At 59.1% G+C, this 23236-nt stretch overlaps 9 protein-coding genes across 11 annotated transcripts; 3 read left to right on the top strand and 6 right to left on the bottom strand.

The window, feature by feature from the left end:
- Positions 1 to 1027: 1027 nt before the first annotated feature.
- SDRG_10517 lies at positions 1028 to 2885 on the bottom strand. Of its 2 annotated transcripts, XM_008616511.1 has the most exons (2): positions 1255 to 2885; positions 1028 to 1200 (listed from the first exon to the last, which is right to left on the bottom strand). In XM_008616511.1, the coding sequence occupies exon 1, from the start codon at positions 2819 to 2821 to the stop codon at positions 1319 to 1321; it is 1503 nt and encodes a 500-aa protein (XP_008614733.1). In that variant the 5' UTR covers positions 2822 to 2885; the 3' UTR covers positions 1028 to 1200; positions 1255 to 1318. The 2 variants fall into 2 exon arrangements, with proteins under 2 accessions (XP_008614733.1, XP_008614732.1); XM_008616510.1 differs by having other exon boundaries at positions 1028 to 2885.
- A 220-nt stretch (positions 2886 to 3105) lies between these two features.
- Positions 3106 to 4955, bottom strand: SDRG_10516 (hypothetical protein). The gene is made up of 4 exons (XM_008616509.1): positions 3850 to 4955; positions 3518 to 3800; positions 3320 to 3472; positions 3106 to 3261 (listed from the first exon to the last, which is right to left on the bottom strand). Exons 1-4 carry the CDS (start codon positions 4923 to 4925, stop codon positions 3220 to 3222), a joined length of 1554 nt encoding a protein of 517 aa, XP_008614731.1. The 5' UTR covers positions 4926 to 4955; the 3' UTR covers positions 3106 to 3219.
- An 18-nt stretch (positions 4956 to 4973) lies between these two features.
- Positions 4974 to 6731, bottom strand: SDRG_10515 (hypothetical protein). The gene is made up of 6 exons (XM_008616508.1): positions 6347 to 6731; positions 6262 to 6298; positions 6045 to 6218; positions 5807 to 5998; positions 5263 to 5761; positions 4974 to 5217 (listed from the first exon to the last, which is right to left on the bottom strand). Exons 1-6 carry the CDS (start codon positions 6707 to 6709, stop codon positions 5094 to 5096), a joined length of 1389 nt encoding a protein of 462 aa, XP_008614730.1. The 5' UTR covers positions 6710 to 6731; the 3' UTR covers positions 4974 to 5093.
- A 1499-nt stretch (positions 6732 to 8230) lies between these two features.
- SDRG_10514 (hypothetical protein) lies at positions 8231 to 11828 on the top strand (the record flags this gene model as incomplete). Its single annotated transcript, XM_008616507.1, has 16 exons — positions 8231 to 8331; positions 8381 to 8456; positions 8498 to 8598; positions 8660 to 8729; positions 8775 to 8911; positions 8954 to 9182; positions 9224 to 9363; positions 9415 to 10108; positions 10141 to 10216; positions 10262 to 10284; positions 10334 to 10438; positions 10483 to 10563; positions 10609 to 10851; positions 10954 to 11124; positions 11256 to 11422; positions 11468 to 11828. 16 exons carry the CDS (start codon positions 8231 to 8233, stop codon positions 11826 to 11828), a joined length of 2775 nt encoding a protein of 924 aa, XP_008614729.1.
- On the bottom strand, positions 11816 to 13202 carry SDRG_10513 (hypothetical protein). Its single transcript, XM_008616506.1, has 5 exons — positions 12961 to 13202; positions 12862 to 12912; positions 12592 to 12817; positions 12438 to 12549; positions 11816 to 12384 (listed from the first exon to the last, which is right to left on the bottom strand). Exons 1-5 carry the CDS (start codon positions 13096 to 13098, stop codon positions 11823 to 11825), a joined length of 1089 nt encoding a protein of 362 aa, XP_008614728.1. The 5' UTR covers positions 13099 to 13202; the 3' UTR covers positions 11816 to 11822.
- A 666-nt stretch (positions 13203 to 13868) lies between these two features.
- SDRG_10512 (pyruvate kinase) lies at positions 13869 to 15532 on the top strand. Its single transcript, XM_008616505.1, has one exon. It carries the CDS (start codon positions 13948 to 13950, stop codon positions 15466 to 15468), a length of 1521 nt encoding a protein of 506 aa, XP_008614727.1. The 5' UTR covers positions 13869 to 13947; the 3' UTR covers positions 15469 to 15532.
- On the bottom strand, positions 15452 to 17407 carry SDRG_10511. Of its 2 annotated transcripts, XM_008616504.1 has the most exons (12): positions 17285 to 17406; positions 17091 to 17241; positions 16787 to 17032; positions 16424 to 16741; positions 16335 to 16379; positions 16266 to 16296; positions 16162 to 16220; positions 16080 to 16117; positions 15950 to 16037; positions 15805 to 15906; positions 15656 to 15765; positions 15452 to 15604 (listed from the first exon to the last, which is right to left on the bottom strand). In XM_008616504.1, exons 3-12 carry the CDS (start codon positions 16853 to 16855, stop codon positions 15547 to 15549), a joined length of 918 nt encoding a protein of 305 aa, XP_008614726.1. In that variant the 5' UTR covers positions 16856 to 17032; positions 17091 to 17241; positions 17285 to 17406; the 3' UTR covers positions 15452 to 15546. The 2 variants fall into 2 exon arrangements, with proteins under 2 accessions (XP_008614726.1, XP_008614725.1); XM_008616503.1 differs by having other exon boundaries at positions 16787 to 17241; positions 17285 to 17407.
- A 99-nt stretch (positions 17408 to 17506) lies between these two features.
- On the top strand, positions 17507 to 21493 carry SDRG_10510 (hypothetical protein). The gene is made up of 6 exons (XM_008616502.1): positions 17507 to 18204; positions 18254 to 18685; positions 18735 to 18895; positions 18939 to 19116; positions 19174 to 19570; positions 19615 to 21493. The coding sequence occupies exons 1-6, from the start codon at positions 17557 to 17559 to the stop codon at positions 21093 to 21095; spliced, it is 3297 nt and encodes a 1098-aa protein (XP_008614724.1). The 5' UTR covers positions 17507 to 17556; the 3' UTR covers positions 21096 to 21493.
- Positions 21436 to 22658, bottom strand: SDRG_10509 (hypothetical protein). Its single transcript, XM_008616501.1, has 4 exons — positions 22556 to 22658; positions 22097 to 22509; positions 21835 to 22050; positions 21436 to 21788 (listed from the first exon to the last, which is right to left on the bottom strand). Exons 1-4 carry the CDS (start codon positions 22610 to 22612, stop codon positions 21494 to 21496), a joined length of 981 nt encoding a protein of 326 aa, XP_008614723.1. The 5' UTR covers positions 22613 to 22658; the 3' UTR covers positions 21436 to 21493.
- Between the last annotated feature and the right edge of the window lie 578 nt (positions 22659 to 23236).

Here is a 23236-nt window from a genome sequence, read left to right as displayed (position 1 = left end):
GCCTTCAAGCCGCACGACCTTTTCTTCGTGCGTCTCGGTGGCCTTCTGCTCAGCGCGCGCCTTGCGCTTGCGCTCATTCGATGCTCGCATGTTGCTTAAATGTCTAGCTAGCTAGCTAGCCACATGGCGTTTTATAGCAAGAGCGGCCGGTCAATGCACATCACCGAGCGACATGGCGCCGGCCTGTCAAAACGCATCAATGAATTGTTGCGAGCTGTCCAATCATTTTACGCAAGCAACAACATTTTAACCAATCCAAATTGGGACAAACAAACAAACAAACCAAACAAACAAACAAACAAACAAACAAACCAAACAAACAAACAAACAAACAAACCAAACAAACAAACAAACAAACCAAACAAACAAACAAACAAACAAACAAACAAACAAACAAATAATCCCTGGTGGGCTGGGTAACCAGGAGGTTCCTACCAGTATAATTGGAGTCGGTGGATGTGGACACAGAGTGCGATGTGCTTTGGTTGGTGACATCCCTCTCGCGACGCGACATCCTCGAATAAGTAGCTCAATCGCACGATTCGTTGGAGTTGCGATGGAAGAACACACGGTTGTGGTCGGGAAACTAAAAGTGGAAGAGAGCTCGGTGTATATTGGCAAAGAGAAGGTAACGGAGACTGGTGACTGAGCGTGGCTGTGCGTGTCTAGGCGAACAAGTCTGAGCCTTGACGTTGTGCGACCAAGCCTTGAGAAAGTGCGCAACCGAAGTGAGTTGGGCTGGCTAACCGATTGATGATTTCTGTTGTGTTATCCGGTGAGCTTTGGGCGTGCGAGTCGGCTCTCGCTGGTCTAGTTTGTTTGTGGTGAAAACGTCATCGCCAAGGGCTAATCCCTTGAGGCGACGCATGCAAAACCCCACACGCCGAGTGACAAACGGTGGGCAGCGATGAGCCATGATTGGCAGCGAAACCTACCAATAAACTCCCTTCTTGACTGTTGGCGGCAAGTCTGCCTTGGTAAGGCATGACTAGCAGCCGTCAGTTACGGCTGGGTAGGATACAAACGGTGCCAACAAAACACTCATCAAAACAATGCAAACTGCAGTTACGACATCCACTAGTACCAAGCGTCACAGTTGGGATTGGCGAGCGCGGCGCCGCGTTGAGCTGATTGTTGCGATGTCGCTCAGCCGAAGACGACGTTGTGGACCGCCACGTCATCTACGTTGCGTGTGGCTAGCTTTAGTCGTTTAGTTAGTCGAAACAAGATCTTTAGTAGTAGTAACGGACCGACCTTTGGGCCGGAAGAATGCAACCACTTTCCGATTTGCAAGCTTCCTCGCAAGACTGATGAGTTGTTAAACGTACACAATGCACTTGGCGACGCCTCTGCGTGGCGCAAGGCCGCTCTTTTCGATCAAAAGCTTGTGGTGGGCATTGGTTGCCGCATCGACCACGCGCGGGTCAAAAACAATCGCAAAATGGCGGTCGAGCAGCTGACCGACGGCCGCGACAAACGCTTCCACGTCTCCTTGCTGCCAGCGGCTTTGCAGTCGGATCTTCTGCAGACGTTTGGCCGCCGCATTGAGTGTCGGCAGCAGACCGAGAATGCTCGTCATGTCGAGTTTGTGGTCGGCGACATCGAGATGCGCAAGGCAAGCAAAGCGGGGAACGTGCTGCAGGAGATGAACCACGTCTGTCGTCGACATCGCGTCCCCGTCCTTGACCTGCTTGAAGTCGCCGGGGAACTTGAGCACCTCGAGGTAAGGGAGCTTTCGAAGCACCCCGACGAAATCGCGCATCACCTCGCCTTTAAAGCCGATGTCCTGGAGGACCAGCGCCGTGAGGTTGGACATGGTCTTGAGGGCATTCAGAACCTCGTAGCTGGTTGCTTTACAGTGGATCGCGAGCGACGAGAGGCCTTGGAGCACGCGCGGAATCTCGTCGTCGTCGTCGTCGAGCAATTTGACGAAATTCTTGCAGCTCAAGTGCGTCAGCTGCGGACCGTCTTCGAGCGCGCCTTGAAAGTCGTACCAGCTCTGGTACGCGTTATCAAAGTCACTCGGATCCCACTCGAGCGACGTCAAGTGCACGGGAAGCGGCCGCTGGTGCATGAACGAGTGCTCCAAGATATTCACGCAGTCGAGCGCGAGCGTCGTGCTCGAAGAAATCGCGTCGTAGAGCACGAGACAAAGAGGCGAGTCTGGCGCGTCGGCGAAGTGGACGGCATACATTTTCAAGGACACGACAGGTCTCGTCTGGAGCCAATGGACGAGGCGCTCGCAAAAACCGGTCGAGAGCTCGACATCACCATCGCCACTACTGTTCAGGAGTGCGAGCGACGTGAGGTGCTCAAGCTTAAAGAAGACACCTTTGAGTGTGCGAAGGGCCTCGCCCCAGGTCGAATCCTTGAGCTCGAGGCTCGCGAGGTGCGTGCACGAGGCAATCGTCGAGCGGAAGAAGCGCAATGTCGTTTTGCTGGTGCCATCCAAGTCGAACTTGAGCGAGGTAATGCTTGACGCGACGTCGGCGACGACCGCCAAGTCGTCGTGTGTTTCGATCGTGTAGCCAATCACAATGCTGCATGGTCCCAGCGTGGCGGCAGCGACAAGGTCTTCAATTGTCGCGCTATCGAGCTGAGGGCTAAGCACAGTGATCGTCGGCCACGCCACCGCCATGCTTGGTGCGACCAAGAGACGTGCGATGGACGCCAGCAGCGGGGTCTTGGCCCACGCCGGCAGCGCTGCCACGAACGCGGCAAAGGCGTCGGGCCCCGGCAGCAGGCGTGCGATCGTCTCGGTGATATCGGGCTGCAAGACACCGACGTGGGTCGCTCGGGCGCGCTGGGTTCGTGCTGCCATTCTTATCACGTCGACGAATCTGTACGGGAAAGGCCAGTGCTCGGCTCGCCTGACGCAAGTCACCTCTTAAAGTCAATGTATTCAGTATAGAGGTATGACGTGGCACGCCACCACACGAATGAATGTCAAGCTGATGAGCATGCAGTCGAAAGCAAGCTTACTCCCGAGGCACCTTCACACTCGTCGACTTGCGCGGCTCCTGCTTCACCCAGGCCATTGCTTCTGCTAGCTGTGGCCAATCTTGAAATGAAAGCGATCTTCGGGCGCTCCAGCGGGCAAGCTCCGGAAGTACAAAACGAAGCCAAATGGCTACACAATCTATTACTTAACACGCGATCGGGTCGTAAGCGTCTGGTTTAACTAGTCTCGCGCTGCTGTATCGGAAGATGTGTGTTGTGTTAGTTGGCCCACTCGTCGTCGTCCCAGCCCGACGCATCGGCCTAGCATGCGATGAGGATAAGAGGTGATGACGTTGATGCGATCGGCAAGTTGGCGTACGTGGTCGTCCATCTCCATCGCAAATAAGTTAGTCGCGGGTGCCGTCGTCGTCGGCTTGGGTGGCGAGCTGTGCGGCAACGCCGACTTGGGTGGCGACGAGGACGTCGGTGGCGTCTTGGTCGCCGTGGTCACTTGGGGCACCATACCAAACTCCTATTACCTCGCGTCAGACGGCGCCAACGTCGTTGTTTAAAGTACGCTAAAGACGTCGTGCTTCACAGCAAACGGGTTAATGGGCTGGGCGAGCGTCGGCGCGGGCGGCGGGATCACAGGAATCACAGGCACACTCGTGGTCGTCTCCATGACTGGCGCCGAGAGCGGCGTCATGGGCGGGCTTGGGTCCGGTCGGCCGCGCGAGAACGGGTTGTGCGCGTCCGGCGACAAACGGCGTCGGGGCGTCGATGGCGCCGCGTCATCCCACGACTCCTCGTCCCAGTCCATGTCATCGACGTCGTCATACGGGTCGTGCGGATTGGAGAGCCTACAATGCGCAGCATGAGATAGTGACGGAGTATATGAGGTTAACGTACTTGGCGTACGTGCCCGACGTGCCCGAGGCTGGCGCTGCCGGTCGATGGTGGCGGGGCGACGACGAGGTCGGTGCGCGGCGGCGGCGCAGAATCAAAAAGACGCAGAGCACGCCAAAGCCGAAAAAGCCAATCGTCGCGTACATCATCGTCGGCTTGATCGCGCGGTTCTTGTTGTTGCTCGGGCGCGCATCGCTGTTGACGACGACAGTGTTTTCATCGCCTTCGAGAACCCCCGCGGGCTCGGTCGTATCGCCTTGCTCGAGACCGTCGCCGCCGTCCACGGTCGCCTTACCAATGGGCGCCGCAGTCCGCAGCGCCGGACGACTCGTTGCCTTGGAGGACGCCGTCGTGGGCGCATTGGTTGCTGCAATTTGCGTCGTCGTAGGTGCGGGTGTTGTCGGCGCTTCTGTCGTAGGCGCGAGTGTCGTTGGAGCCTCGGTGGTAAGCGTGGTCTCCTTCGGAGTCGTAGGCGCGGGCGTCGTCATTGGCGCAGACGTTTTTGTTTCGAGAGCTGGCTTGCTCGAGCTGGACGTAGCTGACGGTGCGGTTGTTTTGGAGCTTGCCGTCCCGTTGGCCGTAACCTCGGCGCTGTCTTCGCTCCCCGTCGGAGCAAGAGTCGCAGGCTCCGTGTTCTTGATCGCTTTCGGATGCTGCAGTGCATCGTTCGAGGTGGACGGAATCGGCGTAGGGACCTCTGTGGACTCGGTTGTTGGAGCACTCGTGCTGATGCTGTCGACTCCCGCGGGGACCACGGGCTTTTGTCGCTCTGCATTACCAGGTAGCGTCGTTGGTTTGTCGGACGCCACGTCTACGACCTCTGGTTCCGGTGGCTCGTCGCCCATGCCATCCTTCTCCGCATGCACCTCGGTCGTGTTGGGGCTCGGCGAGGCGACGTCGTCGACGGCTGTGTGGTTGCTCGGCGGCACGACGTGCGTTCCGATCGGCTGCGCGGGCGGCGGCGTGATGTCCAAGATGCTGATGCTCGAGCCGTCGGTGGAGCCAAGGCCATGGACGCTGGTCGAAAGCGCGACCAAGGCCATCGCCAAGACCGCGAGGGCGCGACGCCGGGTCTCCATCCTTCGTGTCGTCGGCAACGAAAAAACGATATTCCTTCGTCTTGGTCCCAAAACACCACATTAATTTAAAAAATACATGATATTTGCATCCAACAGCTTTCCCGGTAAAAAAAATAGCATGCATTAATAAAACCACCAATGGCATCGCCGGATGGTCCTCCACCAGCCTCAAGCGAGGAAGCCCAGGACACGTGCCAGGCCGCGGTGCACTTCAACCTGGCAGACGCCGCCGCCGTAGCGCTCACCGTCGGCCGAGAGGACGTCGTGGTCAGGCGTCTCCAACTGGAACGCGCTACAGATTCACTGAGCCATCACATATCACGCGGCGTTACCGTACCGGGTCGTGACGACCTTGACACACGGCTTTTGGACGTGCTCGCCATTGTCAATGTTGAGCATGACGCTGGCATAGTCGCCCAAGGAAGCGCTTCCTTCCATGAGAACGACGTGCATGTGGCCATCGCAGAGGTCCGCCATGGGCGCGACGTGGGCGTCTTGGCCGGCGTGGGTCACGTTCATGGCCCAAAAGAGGCTAAAGACTCCTTCCGTGCTCGTCCAGTCACTCGGAAGCGGGTCGCCGATCGCTGGCAGGAGCGAAAGCCGGGGCGCGTCGCCCGGCGTAGCGTCCGTGTCCCAGTACATGGGCACGTCCTCGGGTGTGGCCGGCGCATACGAAAACTTGCCCGTCCAGCCCTTGTTGGTAAAGATCTTGGCGATCGCCGAGACGGCAAAGCGCTGGCCGCCGAGGTACCGGTACTTTTCAGAGTCAAAGTCCACTTCGGCCATGAACGCCCACGACAACGAGAGAAAAATGTATGTCGTACTCGCCTCATTGCCTACGCCCGATACAATAAGCGATCGCAGTTTTGACGGGGGCGTACGCAGCGACGCAATGTCGAGGGGCAGTGGGCGACCCTTGATGACCATGAACGCGCTCGTCTCCGGGTTGCAGCGCTCGCCGGCTGCGTGCGCCATGGTGCCCGCGAGACCGTTACCCGAGCCAGCAGGGATGATCCCGAACGGGAACTTGATGGCTTTGGCCCAGTCCTGTCGGCGCATAAAGCCTTGAATCACTGCATACCAGGATGAGCTCATCCAACTGCAGTCCGATTGCGCTACCTTCGTACGGTGCGCCGTCGCCACCGACGAGGACGACGCCGTCGTACGCAGCGAGATCGAGCTCGGCGGCAATCTCGATGGCCTGCTCGAAGCGCTCTGTGACCAACTTTTCCAAGTGGATGTTGGCGTGCATGAAGAGCGGTGCGACCTTTTCGTAAATCTTTTCGCCCTTGCCTACTCCATATCAGACAAGTACCAACCGTGAGATGAACGATACCAGAGCCACCGACGGGATTGACGAGAGCGAGAAAGCGCTACAGAGTAGATCATGAAGCGACTTGGTGCCAGCAGCAAGCGCCTACACGTTGCTTGGGCGCCGCCTGCACGATGACGTCAAGCGTTGCCAGCGGCTCGTCAGCATGGCGCGTCGGGCATGCAAAGTACCGGATCACGCAGAGCCACTTGTCAATGTCTTGCTGGCTACTGCCACTCGCAGTGAGCTCGACCTCGCGCAGCTTGCGCTTGCCATTCTTGTGCTTGGCAAAGACGTGAATGACGAGGCCGGTCGTCGTGTCGCGGGCAAAGGCCGAGGCCCCGAGCACGTCCGCCCATGCAAAGGCTTCGTCCATTTTGGGCTTCTTCGCCACCGCGATCGTGAGCGTGTCGCGCGCTGCCGAGACCGTCGCATCGTGGCGGGCAAAGACGAACGCCGTCGTCGAGATCATGCTTGAGTGTTGGCGATCGAAATGTCGAATGCGCGTTGATTGGCCAGGACACTGGATTACGACAATATGATTGGCTAAAAAGAAGAATTTCGTCGCGGATACAACGAGAGACGTGGCGCAAACGCTAGTAATTAGACCATTGGCTAGCTTTTGGCGCGCTCTCAGCTTGTACCTCGGCTGTAAGAGCACCGCGAGGCTCGCGTAGTTGGAGTCTCCATGCTCTGGTACCGGTATGTACAATTGTACGTCTTCTCACGACCGCCCCATTGTCAAATCGTGTCCTGGAATCGATTATCCGGATCCAGCTTGCTTGATGCGAGCGTGGCTGCAAAGAGCCCGGCACCGAAAAAGGCGTCGTGGCTCGTGGCCGCTTGCATCGCTCAACGTAAAGTACAACGACGCTACTCTAGTACTCTACGACATGGTGCACATGTATCGACGTCGTGGTCGACATGCGAGCGAGGCCATGGTGCCGATTCCGGATAAGCGAGGGCGATGTTGACGTACCAGGTGTTTTGGTGCAATCTGATTGGACGCTGAAAGGGCACTTCTTACTTGTGGAAGTTGAAGCATGCCCAAGGGCGGGCGCAAGCAAGCGTCGGTCTTCTCGCGCGATGAGATTGGCGTCGAGCAGCTCCACTCGCTCAAGGAAAAGTTTGCAGACGGTGACCTCTGCGAAGTCGAGTTCGTCCACCTCTTCCGCGAGACGATCGACTCGACGCTGAGCGAGACGCAGCTGACCGACCTGTCGGCGCTCATTCAACGACCGTCGTCTGATCGTTGCGTAGGTTCCAGAAGATCGATGCCAACAGCGATGGCACTGTGAGCTGGGACGAATTCACCAACGTAGGATTCTCGCTCCAGACCATGTTTTCGACTTTATATTCCCCTCGGGTAGTACATGTTTCTCAGTGGCAGCGACAGCACACAAGCTCAGCTGGGCGACGACATGAGTTGCCGATACGTCACGACGCAGCCCGAAAAGGTCGTCCACTGCAGATATATTCAAAAGGGTACAAGTATTTTCATAGACGGCCGAGACTGGCGACGCCGACACGTCGGCCGTTCGCCCCGTGAACAACCACCGCGATATCATTACGCGCATTGTGGGTCTGGACAAGCCGCATTTGTACGTGACGGCCAGTCGCGATGGCACCGTCCGTACGTGGAATGCCAACACGCTCGCGTACCAGGTAGCTTTGCCGGAATGAAATATTTGCGGCAAAAAAATAGAGCACGATTGCGACCGGCCGCAACTGGATCAGCGACTGCTGCCACATGAAGCGCTCGAACCGCCTTGTCGTCTCGAGCATGAATCGAACGCTGGCCTTCTACGACATGTCGACGGGGCAGCCGATTGGCGAGATTGCCGAGTACTCAAAGAAGCAGTGCATCCCGCTCTGCATGGAGTATGTCGAGAAGCCAAGTGACGAGCGCGAAGCCCTTGTCGTTGGCGACGATACCGGTGGCATCACCGTACGCTGCGTCGTAATCGCTCTCTGGTTCATTGAACGGCAGGTCATGGTGACGTCGAATCAATGGTCGTCCTGCGACGGTCGACCTGGCAGCCACGCGGTCGAGACACACGGCTTTAGCACTCGCACCAAATACAAAAAACACACGTACAATCGACAAATGATTGATAAATTCGTGGGAGCACCTTGTATGTAGCGACTGGATCACTCGTGTCAAGTGGGTCCACGACATGCGCGCGATCGTTGCGACGTCGCTCGACACCAACATTTCGGTACGCTGCAAGCAAGAATTCGTTGCTCAAACGCGCGTTAGATCATTGACATTGAGCGCATGGTGCCCAAGTTTGAGTTTACACGCCACAAAAAAGGCGTCTTTGACCTCGTTTGGTCGTCGAGCTCTCGCTTCATTGCCAGGTACACATCTCTCTATCTCAGTCTAATGTACGTACGAGACCAACCGAATCATTGCACGTAGCTGTGGTATGGAGCGAGACATTTCGATATGGAACCCGTACTCGTCGCAGCGAGCCTCCGCAACCCTCAAGGTTCGCTTTGCAGAGCTTAACTGGGTTATCAATGGTGTGGCGCAGGGGCACATGGCGTCGGTGTTGCACCTTGCGGTCGACGACGACAATTTTCAGATCATTTCGGTCTCGTCCGACAATGTCTTCAAAGTGTGGGACATTCGCAACCACCGGTGTCTCCAGAGCTTTGTAGACCGCAACAAGTTGTTCCGCTCTTCGACCTACACTCACAGAAAATGATATAGGTCCACGGGCGGCGCGGACAACCGTATTTCAGCGCTGCTTTTTGACCGCAAATCGCCGGGCTTGATCAGCGCGACGACCCACCTCGCGCGCTGGCCGCTGCGCTTCATGTCGTCCGAAGAAGCTGAAGCGAACCAGAAAAAGAACATGTGCATCGCGTGCTACAACGCCGTTTTCAACCAAGTGCTCACGGCCGAAATGAGCGACGACGGCGTCGTGCGCACGTGGAGTGTACACCAACGTATCCACTTCAATTCTTATTCCTTATCTAGGCCGAGACGGGCGAAGAGATCAGTACGTTTAGCAACGCGCACGGCGCGAGTCCAATCACGGCCATGACGTTCGATTGCGCGGGCCGGCGGCTCATCACTGGCAGCCACGACGGCGCACAAATCAACATGTGGAACTTTAGGTACGCTATCCGAATCAATGCGCAGTTGTGGAATACGATGGATCATCCTAGCAACGGCGCGCTCGTCAAGCAGTTTCTCAAACAAGAAAAGGCGGTGCTCGACTCGGAGGCCTTCCGTGAACCACTCGTGCGGCCGCCTCACATTCGCGACATTGCAATGCTACCCGACCGCTTTGACGCAGCGAGTGCGGCGAGCCCGCGCTTGCCGAGCCCCGTCAAGCGTCCGCTGCACCCACAGTTTGATGACGAGATGAGCGCCAACGCGCAATTGACGCCGCGCAAGGCGCATGGTCAGTACCAGCAGAGCGAAGTGACGTGTATCTTGGACATTGAGCGCAACGTGCGCGTCGGCATGGGTGAGTACATGTGCCAGCGCTTCGTGTGCTCTGTCGGGTGGGACCGCAAGATCTACGTCTGGCTCGACGACAACGACGAGGACGAGCCGCTTCCGATGTGGATCCTTCCGAGCGACGACGCCGACGACACCAAGCGACACACGGACGACATTCTCTGCGTCGTGTACATCCCGCCGGGCTTGCTCGCGACGGCAGGTCTCGACGGCAAGATTCTGCTTTGGAATCTCAACTCGGGCGACTTTGTGACGCAGTTGCATCAGAGCACGGGCAGCATCGAGGCGATGGTCTACTGCAACAAGCTCGAGCTCATCCTCGCGGGTGGCGAAGATGGACGACTCCTTTTCATCGACCGCGTTGCCGGCCAAAAGAACGACGTACAAAAGCGTGCTGTGACTCTTGCATATGACTCACTCCTACGCAGGTGGCCCTCAACCACCCGAATGGCGAGGCCATCGTCGTGATTGCGTGTGACCGGTGCGGCGACAACGTCATCACCGGTACGACACACGATGAATTATATATCCCCTCATGCGTCAATGTAGGCGATGCGGCCGGCTACATCAAGGTTCAACGCCATTCGTCGATTCCCTGTGGGCCAACAACATGTGTATTAGATCTGGAGTCTTAGTGTGGCGTGCGCCGAGAAGGGACTGCATTTTGACTACATGGGGCACTGGCGCGTGGCCGCGGGGCGTATTCTCAGCCTCGACTTTATCGAAGTATACGCCCGTCTATTGTGGGGCAATTGATGCACGGAATGTAGAACACGCGGCAGATTGACATGTTTATCCTCGTGGCCTGTGCGACGGCAGAAGTGAGTCTTTGGACGCTCGATGGTGTCCAGGTATCATCAACCCATATGCGGCATCAAGCATATAAAATGCTGTAGGTCGGAATCTTTGGGAAACACAAGCTGTGGCACCTCGGGCGACCGGCCACGTATGGCTCGTCGACACCGCAGATCATCCATGCAAAACACTCGCACACCAAGCAGTTCATTCCTAGCCGGTCGATCGCATCGGCGATGAGCGCACGGCAGCACGTCGAATCGCAGTTCTCGGACGACTCGATGCCCAAGCCCGGCGAAGTCTGGTTCTGCCGGACCAGCCACCACAAGGCCACGTCCTCAGCGGTAAAAGGCAGCGCGTCCGATGCACTCACGTCGGCGCGCAAGACGGCGGCAACGTCCGCCGATGCGACCGCTGACATTGCCGACCTCATTACGATCATCAAGGTGAGCAAGGGCGAGATCCTGGCATGGGACGGCATCTCGCAGCTCACGCCCAAGCAAACGACTTTGAAGCTCGAGGACTTTATTCGGAGCAACGCGTGGTCCAAGGACGCGATGCTCTCGCAGTGCGTCGGGCGCATCTTTATGTACAAATGCCCGTCGATGTACGAAATGGTTCTAAGCAACGAATGCAGGAGCTCCCACCAGCAGACGCCGTACAAGTGTCTCTATATCGCCATCAAGTCACCGGAAATGGCAAGGGCAAAATATGAATCTGCAATGGCTGACACTGTGTACTTCGTTAGCGCCATGGGCAAGAAGGCGCGTTCGCATTTGTCGACACCGAGGGCCTCAAGCACCGGACACAGTCGCTCGACACGTCCGTGGCGACCAGCTCCAAGCTTCGGACTTTGGCGCGTACCGTTATTTCGGCCTCGAACCGCCTCAACATGCGCAACCTCGGCGCGCTCCAGTACGTCGCTCGGCAGCTTTTGCCTCCCAAATTTACCTGGTGTAGGCGCGCTACGGTAAGCTTGCGCCAGGTTGAGCCAGAAATGGCACCAACGAAAGACGTGGCCGAAACCTCGAGCCGCGGCAGCGACCGTGCGCTGCTATCGAAAGAAGCCATCTTGTCGCGACCGACGTACGTGTGCTCGACGCTACCGGCGCTGCAGCCGCGCGAGAAGCATCCCATGGGCGGCGTCCTCCCCAAACGTTCGACCCTGCGCACCAAGCATGACCCAAGTGCAGACTTTCGACGCGTGCACGACCCGCACCCGATCCCAAAGACGGCCAAGGAGGTCATCGAGCGCAGCCGAACGCTGGCGCTCGTGCCGTCGCCACCGTCGACCAAGGCGCCACGTTTTCATCGCTCATAACGACGGCACCGTGTTGATAAGAATATGATGTCGGCGGCCAGTGGCCATTGCCTCACTCGTCCTACGACTGGTATGCAACAGTTGCTTGCTCGACTCGCGGCTCGTTTGGAAGGTTGGGCCCTTGGAAATGCGCAGTGCCGCGTCAAGGTTGAGATGCATGTTTGGGTCATCCGACGGTCGGATGTCACTCACTTGGTTGGGCAGCACCTTGGGCATACGACGCAAAGCACTTTTGCTGCGCGGCTGTACTTGGGGTAGCGCTTGCAGCGGCGGCGGGTGCAAGATGCGCGGCTTGAGTGTTGGGGCGTCGTCTGCCAAGAAAGATCGGCGCGTTCGGTGCTGCGAAACGTACGAGGCGACACGTTGCTTGACCGAAACAGCGGTCGCAAGTGCGCCGCTGGCAACAGCTTGGCTCCACACAGCGTCCATCGTCGCGGACGGGTCCACGAGTTGCCGAATGGCGTCGAGTTCGGCGACGAGCCGAGCGTCCGTGTCTGCTGTCGTGTCCTTTCTTCCTCGGCTTCGTCGCGGGTCGTCGGTTTGGGTCCCGGACGCGCTGTCAGTCGCCAGTGATGAGAGACACGCAGAAAGAGGAAGTAGAGGTCGTACCGTGTTGGCTTTGGCTTGGTCTCGTGTGTTGTCGGTCGTTTGAGTGCGGTCGTGAGGTATCGGATCTCATCGTCCTTCTCCGCAAGCTGGCGCATCGACGCGTGGACTTGTGCTAGACCTCAGCGTCAGCAAAGATCGACGCGCGACGTCGTACCGACGAGATCGTGCAGCTCCGGGACGTCCGCGGGCTTGGTCATTGCATCATCTGCCACGTGGCACTCGGGGGTGGGACCCTCGGGTGTGTTGGGTGCTTGGCCGTCAAGCGCGCCTTCGAGCGCCGCGATGCGCGCCAGGTACGTCTGCTCGAGTGTGTTGGCCGCAGCGAGCTTTTCACGCCAGCGCAGAAACGTCGTGCTGTCAATGTGCAAGCCGCGGTGCGTCTACCAAATGCACATCCTAAATGAGGACGATGATGGCGTCCTACCGTAAAGGTCGCAAACTTGGCTTCCATCGTTGCTAGCGTGCTGAAGAGCTGCTGGTGATGGCCCACGTTAGCTACTCTTTCGAGGGAGAAGCGCCGTACCGCGAGGATGGACGCGGCATCGGGCGCCATGGGCATCGCACACAGCGTCGCTTGCAGACGCTGCACATGGGCAAAGTGGTCGCGGACGTCAAGCGCCTGCAGCACCGGAAGGTTCATTTCGGGTGCAAAGACCGCCATGCCGCCCGCCTTTCGTGTATATTTATAGCACGTCGGTGTCGCATCCACGCGGCTTTGGCCTCCACCGGGATGTCCGTGGGCGTCCTCGTCGACAACTGGCAAAGACACGCCAGCACCCAAATCTCATCGCGGCTGGCGGTAGAATCCAGTACCGTATTGTACCACAGTCCGCCCGGCGTGGATTTATTCTTGGGTGCGCTTTGTTAGAGCATGTTCTAACACACATGTCGACCAATCTAACACGCGTCTTGCGGCAAAGTGGCGACAAAATGCGCGTAACCGCCGCCTCATTTGTGTTAGAAGTCGCCATTTTCGAGTTATAACACCATCGGCGTCATCGCGCAGCGCCTGCTGCGCTCGTTGCTGCGGAATCACGCCACGGACGACTTCGGATGCACGCAGGTGCGTGCCCAGCGTGTTGGTTGCTGCGAGATCTTATTGCCAACCACGGTTATTACCGACCACGGCGAACCGAGTAGCCACAACGGGCGCTTGCTTTCATACAGCAAAGGGACCGGCGGCGGTGCACAGAAAGCTCGGCGCCATCATCAACGTCACGGCGGCATCTTCGTCACGGCGGGTGGTTCTCGGCGCCTGAGGCTCGTGGCCAAGCGACTTGTCACGGGCTGCATGCGCTGCGACACGCGTGGCCGCCGTCGCGCACCCATGGTTCCTTCTTCCACTTTTATGCGTATCCGGATCACCGGTGTAATAAAATGGGCGATTTAATTCGCGGTACAATTCGTAGCATGTGGAAAAAAAGCACGTCGGCCGCGCCGGATACTGGGCGCAGCCACACTGGGCGAAGAGATTCATTTTTCCTTTTTCCCGGAGACCAACAACGACAACATGGCTGGCGCGATCAACCTGCACAAGCAAGGCGTGGAGCTCGAAGCCATCATGAGCAACAACGAGGGCCAGACGCGCCGCACCAAGATCTTCTGCACCATCGGGCCTGCCTGCTGGACGGTCGAGAAGCTCACGGCCATGATCGACGCGGGCATGAACGTTGCGCGCTTCAACTTCTCGCACGGCGACCACAAGGGCCACGGCGAAGTGCTCAACCGCCTCCGCACGGCCATCGCCTCGCGCCCGCACAAGCACGTGGCCATCATGCTCGACACGAAGGGCCCGGAGATCCGCACCGGCTTCCTCGCCACCGAGGACAAAAAGGTGCACATTGAGAAGGGCTCGATTGTCGAGTGGACGACCGACTACGAGTTCCTCGGCGACGAAACCAAGCTCGCGTGCTCGTACGAGGACTTGCCCACGTCGGTGCAGGTCGGCGGTACGATCCTCGTCGCCGACGGCTCGCTCGTGTTTGAAGTCACGGAGGTCCTCGAGACGGGCGTCAAGGCGCGCGCACTCAACTCGGCGACGCTTGGCGAGCGCAAGAACATGAACTTGCCGGGTGCCAAGGTCACGCTCCCGACCATGACGGAGCGCGACGAAGACGACATTGTCAACTGGGGCCTCGTCCAGGGTGTCGACTACATTGCCGCGTCGTTTGTGCGCACGGCCCAGGATATCGATAACATCCGCGCCGTCCTCGGCCCGCGTGGCCGCGCCATCAAGATCATTGCCAAGATCGAGAACCAGGAAGGCCTCCAGAACTTTGACGAGATCCTCGAGAAGACGGACGGTATCATGGTGGCCCGTGGTGATCTCGGTATGGAGATTGCGCCCGAGAAGGTCTTCCTCGCCCAGAAGATGATGATCCGCAAGGCCAACATTGCCGGCAAGCCCGTCGTCACGGCCACGCAGATGCTCGAGTCGATGATCACCAACCCGCGCCCGACGCGCGCCGAGTGCACGGACGTCGCCAACGCCGTCTTGGACGGCTCGGACGCCGTCATGCTTTCGGGTGAGACCGCCAACGGCGACTACCCGATCCAGGCCGTCGAGATGATGCACAAGACGTGCTTGCAGGCCGAAGGTGCGATCCACTACGACGAGCTCTACCAAGCGATCCGCAACTCGGTGCTCGAGACCAACGGCAAGATGTCGACGCAGGAAGCCATCGCGTCGTCGGCCGTCAAGACCGCCATCGACATGGGCGCCAAGATGATTGTCGTCCTCACCGAGACGGGCACGACCGCGCGCTTGATCGCCAAGTACCGCCCGGCCTGCCCGATCCTTGTGCTCACGGCGCTCGGCGAAACCGCTCGCCAGTGCGAAGGCTTCTTGAAGGGCTCGTACTGCCGCGTCATGGGCTCCATGATCGGCACGGACTCGATCCTGTACCGCGCCACGGACCTCGGCAAGCAGTTTGGCTGGATCCAGAAGGGCGACGCCGTCGTCGCCATCCACGGTATGATGGAAGCGCGCTCGGGCTCGACCAACATGCTCAAGGTCCTCGTCTGCGACTAAATTTGTGCGCGCCGATCCCTCGACTCTTTACCCAACTAATATAACTAGCTGCTACACCTCTTGCTTACTTGACTCGGTTTAGCGCCGCAGCGAGTCGGCAAACTCCTTGGACGGACCCGTGAGCTCGTTGCAGTACCTACAATAGCAGGCGTGTGTCCCACGGCTTCAACTCGCGCGATCGCAATACTTCTTCCAGAGACCGTCGAGCTCGACGCAGCGCGCTTGGATCGCCTTGTCGGCCGCCGACTGCGCCTTGGTCGGCGACGCACTTTGCGGCCGCTTGGGCGGCGGCGCGCGCTATCCAAGCATCAGTAGGCATCCTACGCCGCCACGTACGGAGCGGGACTTTGGCTTGCGCTTGTCGACGACGAGGCGCACGCGCTCCTCCAGCGTCTTTTGGTTCATGCCCGGCGCTTGGAGAAGCTCCACAACGTTCTCCTAAGCGAGCGTCATGACCATTTTGCGATTTGGGATCGAGTACTTTGCCGAGGGCGAGGACCACGAGCCGCAGCGCGCGCCGCTCCGTGTGCTTGGCCTCTCGGAGCGCGTCCTCGAGCTCAGCAATGCGTCTAGTCCAGGATGACGACGCTGGTGGAGGAGTTTGCTGTCACTTTTTATCTTCAAATGCGCTCTGCTGGTTGGAGCCCATCTAGCATCAGTATACTTCTCTGGGCTCTCTCGGAGTGGAGGTACCTGCCGCAAGCGCGCGTTCTCCATCTCCAAGTAGCGCGTCTTCTCGTCGTAGTACCTCGCTACTCCCGTGACGACTGCTCAACAGGATCATTTATCGGATCTACCTTGCTCGAGGGCACTGCGGCCATTATGATCCTATGGAATGATGAGCATCATACGGCGAAGATGCGTACCGTGGCGCTGGGGTGCTGAGCGACTTGCTTCTGGAGCTGAGCGTTCTACAAGCGATTGCGTCGACAGAAGATGTTAAACTAGTGAGAACCTCGTCTTGGCACAGCTGGAGCTCGACCTTGAGCTGGTTGATGAGCAAGAGGAGCTCCGAGTCCTTCTCGAACTGCTTCATGTCGAGGTTGGGCACGACAAACGACGGCTTCCGCGTCAGAATGGGCGATTTCTGCGTATCGGAGAGCAGCGAATTGCTCGACATGACCTTGGCAATGGACGCGTGGCGGGGCGTGATCGTCGGTGCGTCGAGGACCGACGACCGCCGCCGCCCGAGCGGTTGCTCTTCTTGAATGACTTCGGGCAGGCGCTGCTGCCGCACGGGCACATACTCCTTCAAGAGTGGCGACGAACCGGGCTACGTTAACATGACGCGTCAACAAGCAAGCGAGAAGGCTTCTACCTCGGCGTCTGGCGGCGGCGGCTCGAGCGGCGGCGGCGGTGGCGCCTTGAAGAGCTTGGAAAAGTTCATTGGGAAAGGCCAAGTGCGTTTCAGGAATCGTCGCCTCAATTAGGTCGTTGGAGCGGAAACCGATCCGTGGCTCATGCGAGGTTGCATGCCGTATACCATGCGACGCTACGTCAAAAGAGAGATGCGGGCCGTGCGTAGGCAGTCTACTCGAGCGGTTCGTCGTCGACCTATATCTTGCTATTGTACATCGTAGTACATGATTTGAGCCAGAAGAAGCGCCAACTGTACGCAATACCAAGTCCACCAGCCCCGCTTAGAGCATAGCATTGAACTAGCTACCCAGATACTGCCGTGGCTGGCGCCAGGGCGTGAGGTAGACATGATTGCGAGCTGCCGCTTTCTTGCATGCATCGCGCCGAGCCAACAGGAGCTAGCGTCATCACATCCTAGTTACCAAGCTGGCCGTGCGTGGCTTCATCCTCGACATACCGTAGCCCAATGTCCAGCGATGAAGCTAGAGCTACAAGCTACATGCACTGCGGGGTCGTCGTCTTGCCGCAGAGAGATGCACGAGGCCATGAACAGCGGCTTCCTTGCGACGACGACGGCAGCAAGAAATGCGAATTCGGACTTAATTGGGTGTGTCGGAAGCACGCTGGTCAATGGTATTTTACGATTTGTTTTTTGTATGGCTATTTAAAATAATGCACGGCCGGGGCCGCAAATTCCACGTTTTTGCCCTCGAGCCCACCGCAGACGAGATGGCGTCGGGACTCGCAGCCTTGCGCGAGGTGACTGGAGACAGCGTCTCGGATGAGAAGCTCAACGCGCTCCTCAAGGAGGCTGGCGGAGACGTCAACGTGGCCGTCCAGCTCTACCTCGACCAGAGCGCAGACCAGGCCGACGAGACCATGGGCGTGGACGAGACTATGGGCGTGGACGAGCCCAGCCACGACACGAGCGGTGACTCAGACGACGATATGGGCGTCGCCGCGCCGACGTCTACGGCCGACGTACCACCGCCAGCGCCGATCGCAGCTTCCATTGCTGCCTTGAAGGACCTGCTCGATGGAGCGGCGACTGAGGCCGAGATGGCGACGCTACTGGCCGAGGCCAAGGGCGATGTCGAGACCGCGGTGAACCTCTTCTTCAACAAGGCGCCAGCCCCAGCAGTCGAGGAGAGTCCACCGATTCATCTCGTAAACGGCGAGTACGAGGTTGAAATCACGGACGGCAAGATGCAGTGGACGATCGGGAACGTCCTGGGGCGGGTCGTCGTGCAGGACGTCGTCCCTGGCGGGTCGGCGCACCGCGCTCACATCCAAAAGTCGGACGTGCTCATCGAGTGCTCCGAGCACCCGATCAAGGAGGCCAACTGTCATGGCATCATCACTCGGCTCTCGAAAGAGGTGTGTCTTGCAGTCCCGCGTTCAACCTTGCGAGCATCCCATGTATTAGGTCGTGGCGGTGCCCGTTCGCCTTCGCTTTCGCCGGTCCGAGCACGGCGAAGAGACGCAGAAGCGAACGCCGACCAAGATCGTGCCCGGTAGCTCGCTCTTCCCCAAGGCCACGACGCCCGAGAAGCCGGCCGTGGCCGTCACGTACGGGCTCCAAGTCCTCGAGTCGGCGCTCGCTTCGATGCGCGAGATGATCCCGAACGCCGACGAGCGCAGCGACCGCCTCTTGCTCTACTTTCTCTGGAGCGACGGCAACGTGGCGCTCGCGATCGACCGCTACTTCCAGCCGCAGTCGGCGCTGCCCGACTTTGACGGCGTCCTCGGCCACGACCTCTTTCCCGTCGACGGCGCGCTCCCGCCCTTGACCTGGCCCATGTACGACGCCACATTTCCCACGGGACCCATGGGCATCACGGTCGAAAACATTCACGAGGTACAAACCCATTCTATCCACTGGATCGGAAAAACACTGTATATTACAGCGTACGGTGGTCGTCAACGTCAAGGAGAACACGTCGGCTGCGCGCGCCAACGTGCACATGGACAGCTGGCTCGTCGCGATCAACGGCGACTGCGTCACGCAGCTGACGCACAAGGAGACGTTGCAGCTGATCCAGACGCTGCCCCGCCCGCTCGTTCTGAGGTACTCATACAAATCCTGACGAACGGTGCGTCATCGCGCGTAGCTTTTGCTGCCCGCCGGGTACATGGCTCCCAGAACTTAAGAAGCAACTCGCGCGGAACGTTCGCGTGCCGCAGACGCACACAGTTGCGGGCCGCGCCGAGCGCATCGAGCGCCACGAGATTTTCGTGCCCGAGGAAGATCGCGTGAGCTTCAAGCGGTTCGAACGCAAGCTACTCCAGGTTGGTTTGCTGCCGGAACACGCCTTTGATGTCCCACACTCCACTATGGTTGTCTAGGTGCTCCAGTACTTTCCGAACGCGGCCTGCGTCATGCTCCACAAAGAACTGAGCAAGCAAGGGACGGCGACGTCCGACGACGTTGACATCAAGGCCGTCGACGACGCTGGCCACGAGCTATTGGCCGAGTGGGCCTCGGGCACATCGCCTCTCGTTGGTGCGGCGTGCCCTGCGAGAGCGTTCCTCCTCAACGGTTTTGCCTCGCTCGAGAGCCATCCGGACAAGGGCGAGTTTGTCGTGCTCCAGACGCTGTCGTGCATGCGCCACCTCGCGCTTCTCTGCGGTGACACGGCGGCCGAGAGCGAGTCGCCGGTCGGCCACGCCAAGTGGCTGCTGCTGCAGATTGCGCTCAACGTCTTTGAAGCCGCGGCTGTGATCGAGAAGAGCACGACCTGGGGTAGCCGCCATGCTCGTGCGAATGCCAGACGATTCCTCTTGTAGATGTCGTGGTCGAGTCGCTTGTGGCGATCGCCAAAGCCCTGCCCGACCATGTGTTTGTCCGCACGATTCCGGCGCTTGTCGCGCGTCTGAGCTTGTACTCGAGCCCCAGCTCGCGCATTGTGACGCTGGCGCTGCTCCCGATCGTATATGAGCGCGTCACTGGCGACCTCACGGTCCAGCTGCGCGGCATGTTTGACCGGCTTCTCCAGGACGAGGCGCCGCTGGTCCGCCGCGCCGGTGCCCACATCCTTCCGGAGCTCGCACTGCACCTTGGCCCGCGCACGATGCCGTGGACGCTGCAGATGCTTGAAAAGACCGTCGGGGATCCGTCCGACCTTGTCCGGCTGTACGGCGTCAAGGCCATTGCGGGTATTGGCGCGGCGCTGCCCCACATCATGGGCGAGGAAGCGTCGCTCCACATGACGCGGCTCCAGCTCGTCCCGCTCATCAACGCTCTCGTCTCGGACAGTGATTGGCAAGTGCGTCTCCAGATCGTGACTTCGATGCCCGACCTTGTGAGTGCGATGGGCCCGGCGCTCGCCGAGGTCATGCTCGACCACTTTCTCGGTCTTGTCAAAGACGTCAACATGGAGGTGCGCGTCAATTGCGCCAAGGTCGGCTTCGCCGTCGCGTTGGCGCTCGTCGTTCTTGCCGACGCCGACATCGACGCCGCCTTTCTCAAGGTCACGGCGTCGATCCTACCAGCCCTCTTTACGCTTGCCAAAGACCCGTGCGTCTCGGTGCGCCGCGCGGTCGCGACCTCTGTCGGCGACGGCGTCGATCTCCTCGGCAAGGCCCGCGGCGAAGCGCTCGTGTCGCTGATTTCGCAGCTCATGAACGACAAGGATCTGCTCGTGCGACAAAGTGTCGTGGAGGCCCTTGCGTCGCACTGCGAGAGCCTCTCGGACGACGTGACGAGTATCCTCGTCTCGAGCCTCGAGACGTTGGCAAAGGGCGCTGTGTGGCGCACGCGGCTCTTGGCCGTCGAGAGCATCGACGCGTGGGCGCGCAGCGGGTCGCCGTCGCAAGCCATGTTGCAGTACATTCCCGGCATCTGCCTCTCGCTCCTGACGGACCCGGTCTGCGACGTGCGCTTGGCTGCAGCCTCGGCGTTGAGCAGCGTCGCCAAGCTCTGCGGGCCCGATTGGGTCGCGACCTCGGCGCTTGTGACGCTGCGGCAACTCCTCGAGGCAGGCACGACCCAACAGCAGCTCACGGGTCTGTTCACGCTCTCGCTGCTGCTGCGTGAGAAGCTCCTCTCGCGCGTCCAGGTGGATGCGTGCATTGGGCGCGTCCTCGAGATGGCCCGCGTTTCGACGACGCTGAACGTTCGCGGCAAGGCGTGGCAAGTGCTGCTCCTCGTCGTGGGCTCGCATGCCGAGGCGCTCCGAACAGCCGTCGTGGACGCGATCCTTCTCGAGAAGGACGTGGACGTGCGCAAGGACATCCTTGCGGTCTCGGCCGCCCTCGACACTGCGTAGATCGTTGGAGTATTTTAATTGCACCGTCTTCTTTCGTTGTCTGCCCTTGTGGCCGCGCCAGTTGGCTGGGATTCGATCCCCACCTCCAGTTCAACAACCACCGTCTTGCCTCAAGCTGGAGACTTGAGGCTTGGACTGCCGTCACTCGCTTCTAACCATGCAGGCGCGGCCCGTCATTGCCAACCCGTCGCTCGCCGGCTGCGGCGCCTGCTCGAGTCGAAGGCAGTGATCGATTCCAGCTCCCGCAATGGTTTGACATTCGCGTGGGGCCGAGTACGCTTCCGACGCTGTTGCCGCTGGTCCACGAACAACCGCTTCGGCCCAACTCGCTTCTCTCGGGTGATACTTGCCAATAATGCACTTGGTAAATGTAGATTATCGATTCGTGAGCTACGGCATCAATCTTCGCCAATGCGTCGTATGGCCTTCCGGGACCAATGCATCTTGCGGCGGTATGCTGGGGGGCTGAGTACAGCGTCGTCGTCGGACGATGAGGTGAGGTCGATGACGTCAGCTGGCGCTGTCACCGTTTGCGTCGGGACGACGGCGGTCTTCTTCCGCTTGCGCGTCACTATGGTTGGCTCTGCTGGCTGCGCGGGCGGCGACGGCGCTTCACCATTGGCATCGTTCCAGGCTGCCCACAACGGGTACTTGACCTGGAAGTGGCGCACGACTCCCTGTAGCACCTTCAATCTAGAGAAACATTGGTGACGCGGACGCCAATGGAGAATTTCAGTACTGCGCCGCCCAAAGCGCTGCCTGGCCGCGGGTGGGCGACTTGGCCGACGTGTCGCGACGAACTCTGCCCGTGTCCGCAAAGACGTTGGCGCGGAGCACTTCCTGGATGCTGGTGGGCTTCTTCTTCTTGGCCTGAGCAGCCATGACCTTGACGATGTGCCGCGCGATGCGGTTGACGTCGCGCTGCTGATTGCGGTGGTATTGTGCGTCACGTTTCCTAGGCACAACAACATGTGAAACCACAGTTGCCACAGTTTTCGCACCGATCCTTGCTCTCCTTGTCGCTCAACTTCGTAAATTTTGTGAGGGCTGCCACATCTTGGTCGTACGTGGCAGAGGACACGATGGCGTCATAAACGCGTCCTTCGGCGCGTGTACCCGTGGGCCGAACCTCCATCTCGAGGTGCGCGAGAACGGACTTGATGGTCTCGGCCGTCGGGGCGCCGGGTAGATAGCAGCACAAGAGGAACCCCGGGTTGTCGAAAACTTCCGTCGCATCTGGGAACAAGGCGTTCATGAGGAGGGGCTTGACCGCTGCCGCATCTTCGTCGGCATCGGCCAACGCATTATCGCGGGCGATGGACTCGATGTCGTCTAAAATCGCGAGCGCTTCGTTCTCTCGAACGGTGCACGTGCCGAGTCTTTCGCGCAATGACAAGTCGCTCACTTGCGTTGCCTGAAACAATGGTAAGGGTGTTGCACCAATGCAGGGGTCACATTACCGTTGGCTCTGGCGGCTCGACCTCGTCGTCACTGCGCATCTTGTGATATGCACCCATGGCTTGCACGCACAGGAATCGTCTGGACTTGGTTACGACTCTGATGCGATGCAAGGTGCGGTTGATGACGGCGCTCGCTGCAGACTGCAGCTTGTCGCACTGCGCTGTGATTGGCTGCTATTTAAACAAAGATACTTCGGCATGGTCGTCGACTTCGTAGCGTAACGCTGCCGCGATGCCCGTCGACGTGGCGCATGCGACCGAGGCGATGGCAGCTGCAGCTCGAGTAGGATGGGACTCTGTTCAGCGCCAAGATCCCAGTCGTCTGGTCCGGCCCTCAGGTCCGAGCCTTGGCGCTTCCTGGGGCTCCATGATGATCTTGCCGTCGGTCGTATCCACGAAAGGATGAATCACCCGTTACAACAGGCGATATCACTTATTGTGGGTTGGCCAAAATTGGGTTTCGCAGATGTTGCGGTCATTATTGTTTTATTGTTTGCGAAACGATTTCGAGCCATGTTGACGCTTAGATTATATACTATTATACAACCGTCGGCGTCGGGTTTTGCTTGGCATAGTCGGTGACGGGATGTTGATGTTCGGGCTCGGGCATGGCGAAAAACTCTGGCTTTGTGCGAACAACATGGGGCGAGTAAAAATACTTCGCGCAGCGCATGCAAAAAA

Source organism: Saprolegnia diclina (genome assembly GCF_000281045.1).
Source record: "Saprolegnia diclina VS20 unplaced genomic scaffold supercont1.36, whole genome shotgun sequence".
NCBI lineage: Eukaryota > Oomycota > Saprolegniomycetes > Saprolegniales > Saprolegniaceae > Saprolegnia > Saprolegnia diclina.
This window is presented reverse-complemented; position numbering and strand designations above follow the sequence as displayed.

Coding starts and splice junctions, on each gene's coding strand:
- SDRG_10510 (XM_008616502.1), top strand. CDS start 17,557: ATGGCGTCGGGACTCGCAGCCTTGCGCGAGGTGACTGGAGACAGCGTC. Junction 18,205..18,253: donor TCACTCGGCTCTCGAAAGAG/GTGTGTCTTGCA, acceptor CCCATGTATTAG/GTCGTGGCGGTGCCCGTTCG. Junction 19,571..19,614: donor CGAGAAGAGCACGACCTGGG/GTAGCCGCCATG, acceptor TTCCTCTTGTAG/ATGTCGTGGTCGAGTCGCTT.
- SDRG_10517 (XM_008616510.1), bottom strand. CDS start 2,821: ATGGCAGCACGAACCCAGCGCGCCCGAGCGACCCACGTCGGTGTCTTG.
- SDRG_10513 (XM_008616506.1), bottom strand. CDS start 13,098: ATGGCGGTCTTTGCACCCGAAATGAACCTTCCGGTGCTGCAGGCGCTT. Junction 12,818..12,861: donor CCAAGTTTGCGACCTTTACG/GTAGGACGCCAT, acceptor TGCATTTGGTAG/ACGCACCGCGGCTTGCACAT. Junction 12,385..12,437: donor ACCAAGCCAAAGCCAACACG/GTACGACCTCTA, acceptor GGCGACTGACAG/CGCGTCCGGGACCCAAACCG.
- SDRG_10516 (XM_008616509.1), bottom strand. CDS start 4,925: ATGGAGACCCGGCGTCGCGCCCTCGCGGTCTTGGCGATGGCCTTGGTC. Junction 3,801..3,849: donor ACGTCGGGCACGTACGCCAA/GTACGTTAACCT, acceptor TGCGCATTGTAG/GCTCTCCAATCCGCACGACC. Junction 3,262..3,319: donor CGATGGAGATGGACGACCAC/GTACGCCAACTT, acceptor ATCGCATGCTAG/GCCGATGCGTCGGGCTGGGA.
- SDRG_10515 (XM_008616508.1), bottom strand. CDS start 6,709: ATGATCTCGACGACGGCGTTCGTCTTTGCCCGCCACGATGCGACGGTC. Junction 5,999..6,044: donor CGACGGCGCACCGTACGAAG/GTAGCGCAATCG, acceptor CCTGGTATGCAG/TGATTCAAGGCTTTATGCGC. Junction 5,218..5,262: donor GTCAAGGTCGTCACGACCCG/GTACGGTAACGC, acceptor GTGAATCTGTAG/CGCGTTCCAGTTGGAGACGC.
- SDRG_10512 (XM_008616505.1), top strand. CDS start 13,948: ATGGCTGGCGCGATCAACCTGCACAAGCAAGGCGTGGAGCTCGAAGCC.
- SDRG_10509 (XM_008616501.1), bottom strand. CDS start 22,612: ATGGGTGCATATCACAAGATGCGCAGTGACGACGAGGTCGAGCCGCCA. Junction 22,051..22,096: donor GACAAGGAGAGCAAGGATCG/GTGCGAAAACTG, acceptor TGTTGTGCCTAG/GAAACGTGACGCACAATACC. Junction 21,789..21,834: donor GCAGCGCTTTGGGCGGCGCA/GTACTGAAATTC, acceptor ATGTTTCTCTAG/ATTGAAGGTGCTACAGGGAG.
- SDRG_10511 (XM_008616503.1), bottom strand. CDS start 16,855: ATGAACTTTTCCAAGCTCTTCAAGGCGCCACCGCCGCCGCCGCTCGAG. Junction 16,380..16,423: donor TCCAGCTGTGCCAAGACGAG/GTTCTCACTAGT, acceptor AATCGCTTGTAG/AACGCTCAGCTCCAGAAGCA. Junction 16,118..16,161: donor AGAACGCGCGCTTGCGGCAG/GTACCTCCACTC, acceptor TACTGATGCTAG/ATGGGCTCCAACCAGCAGAG.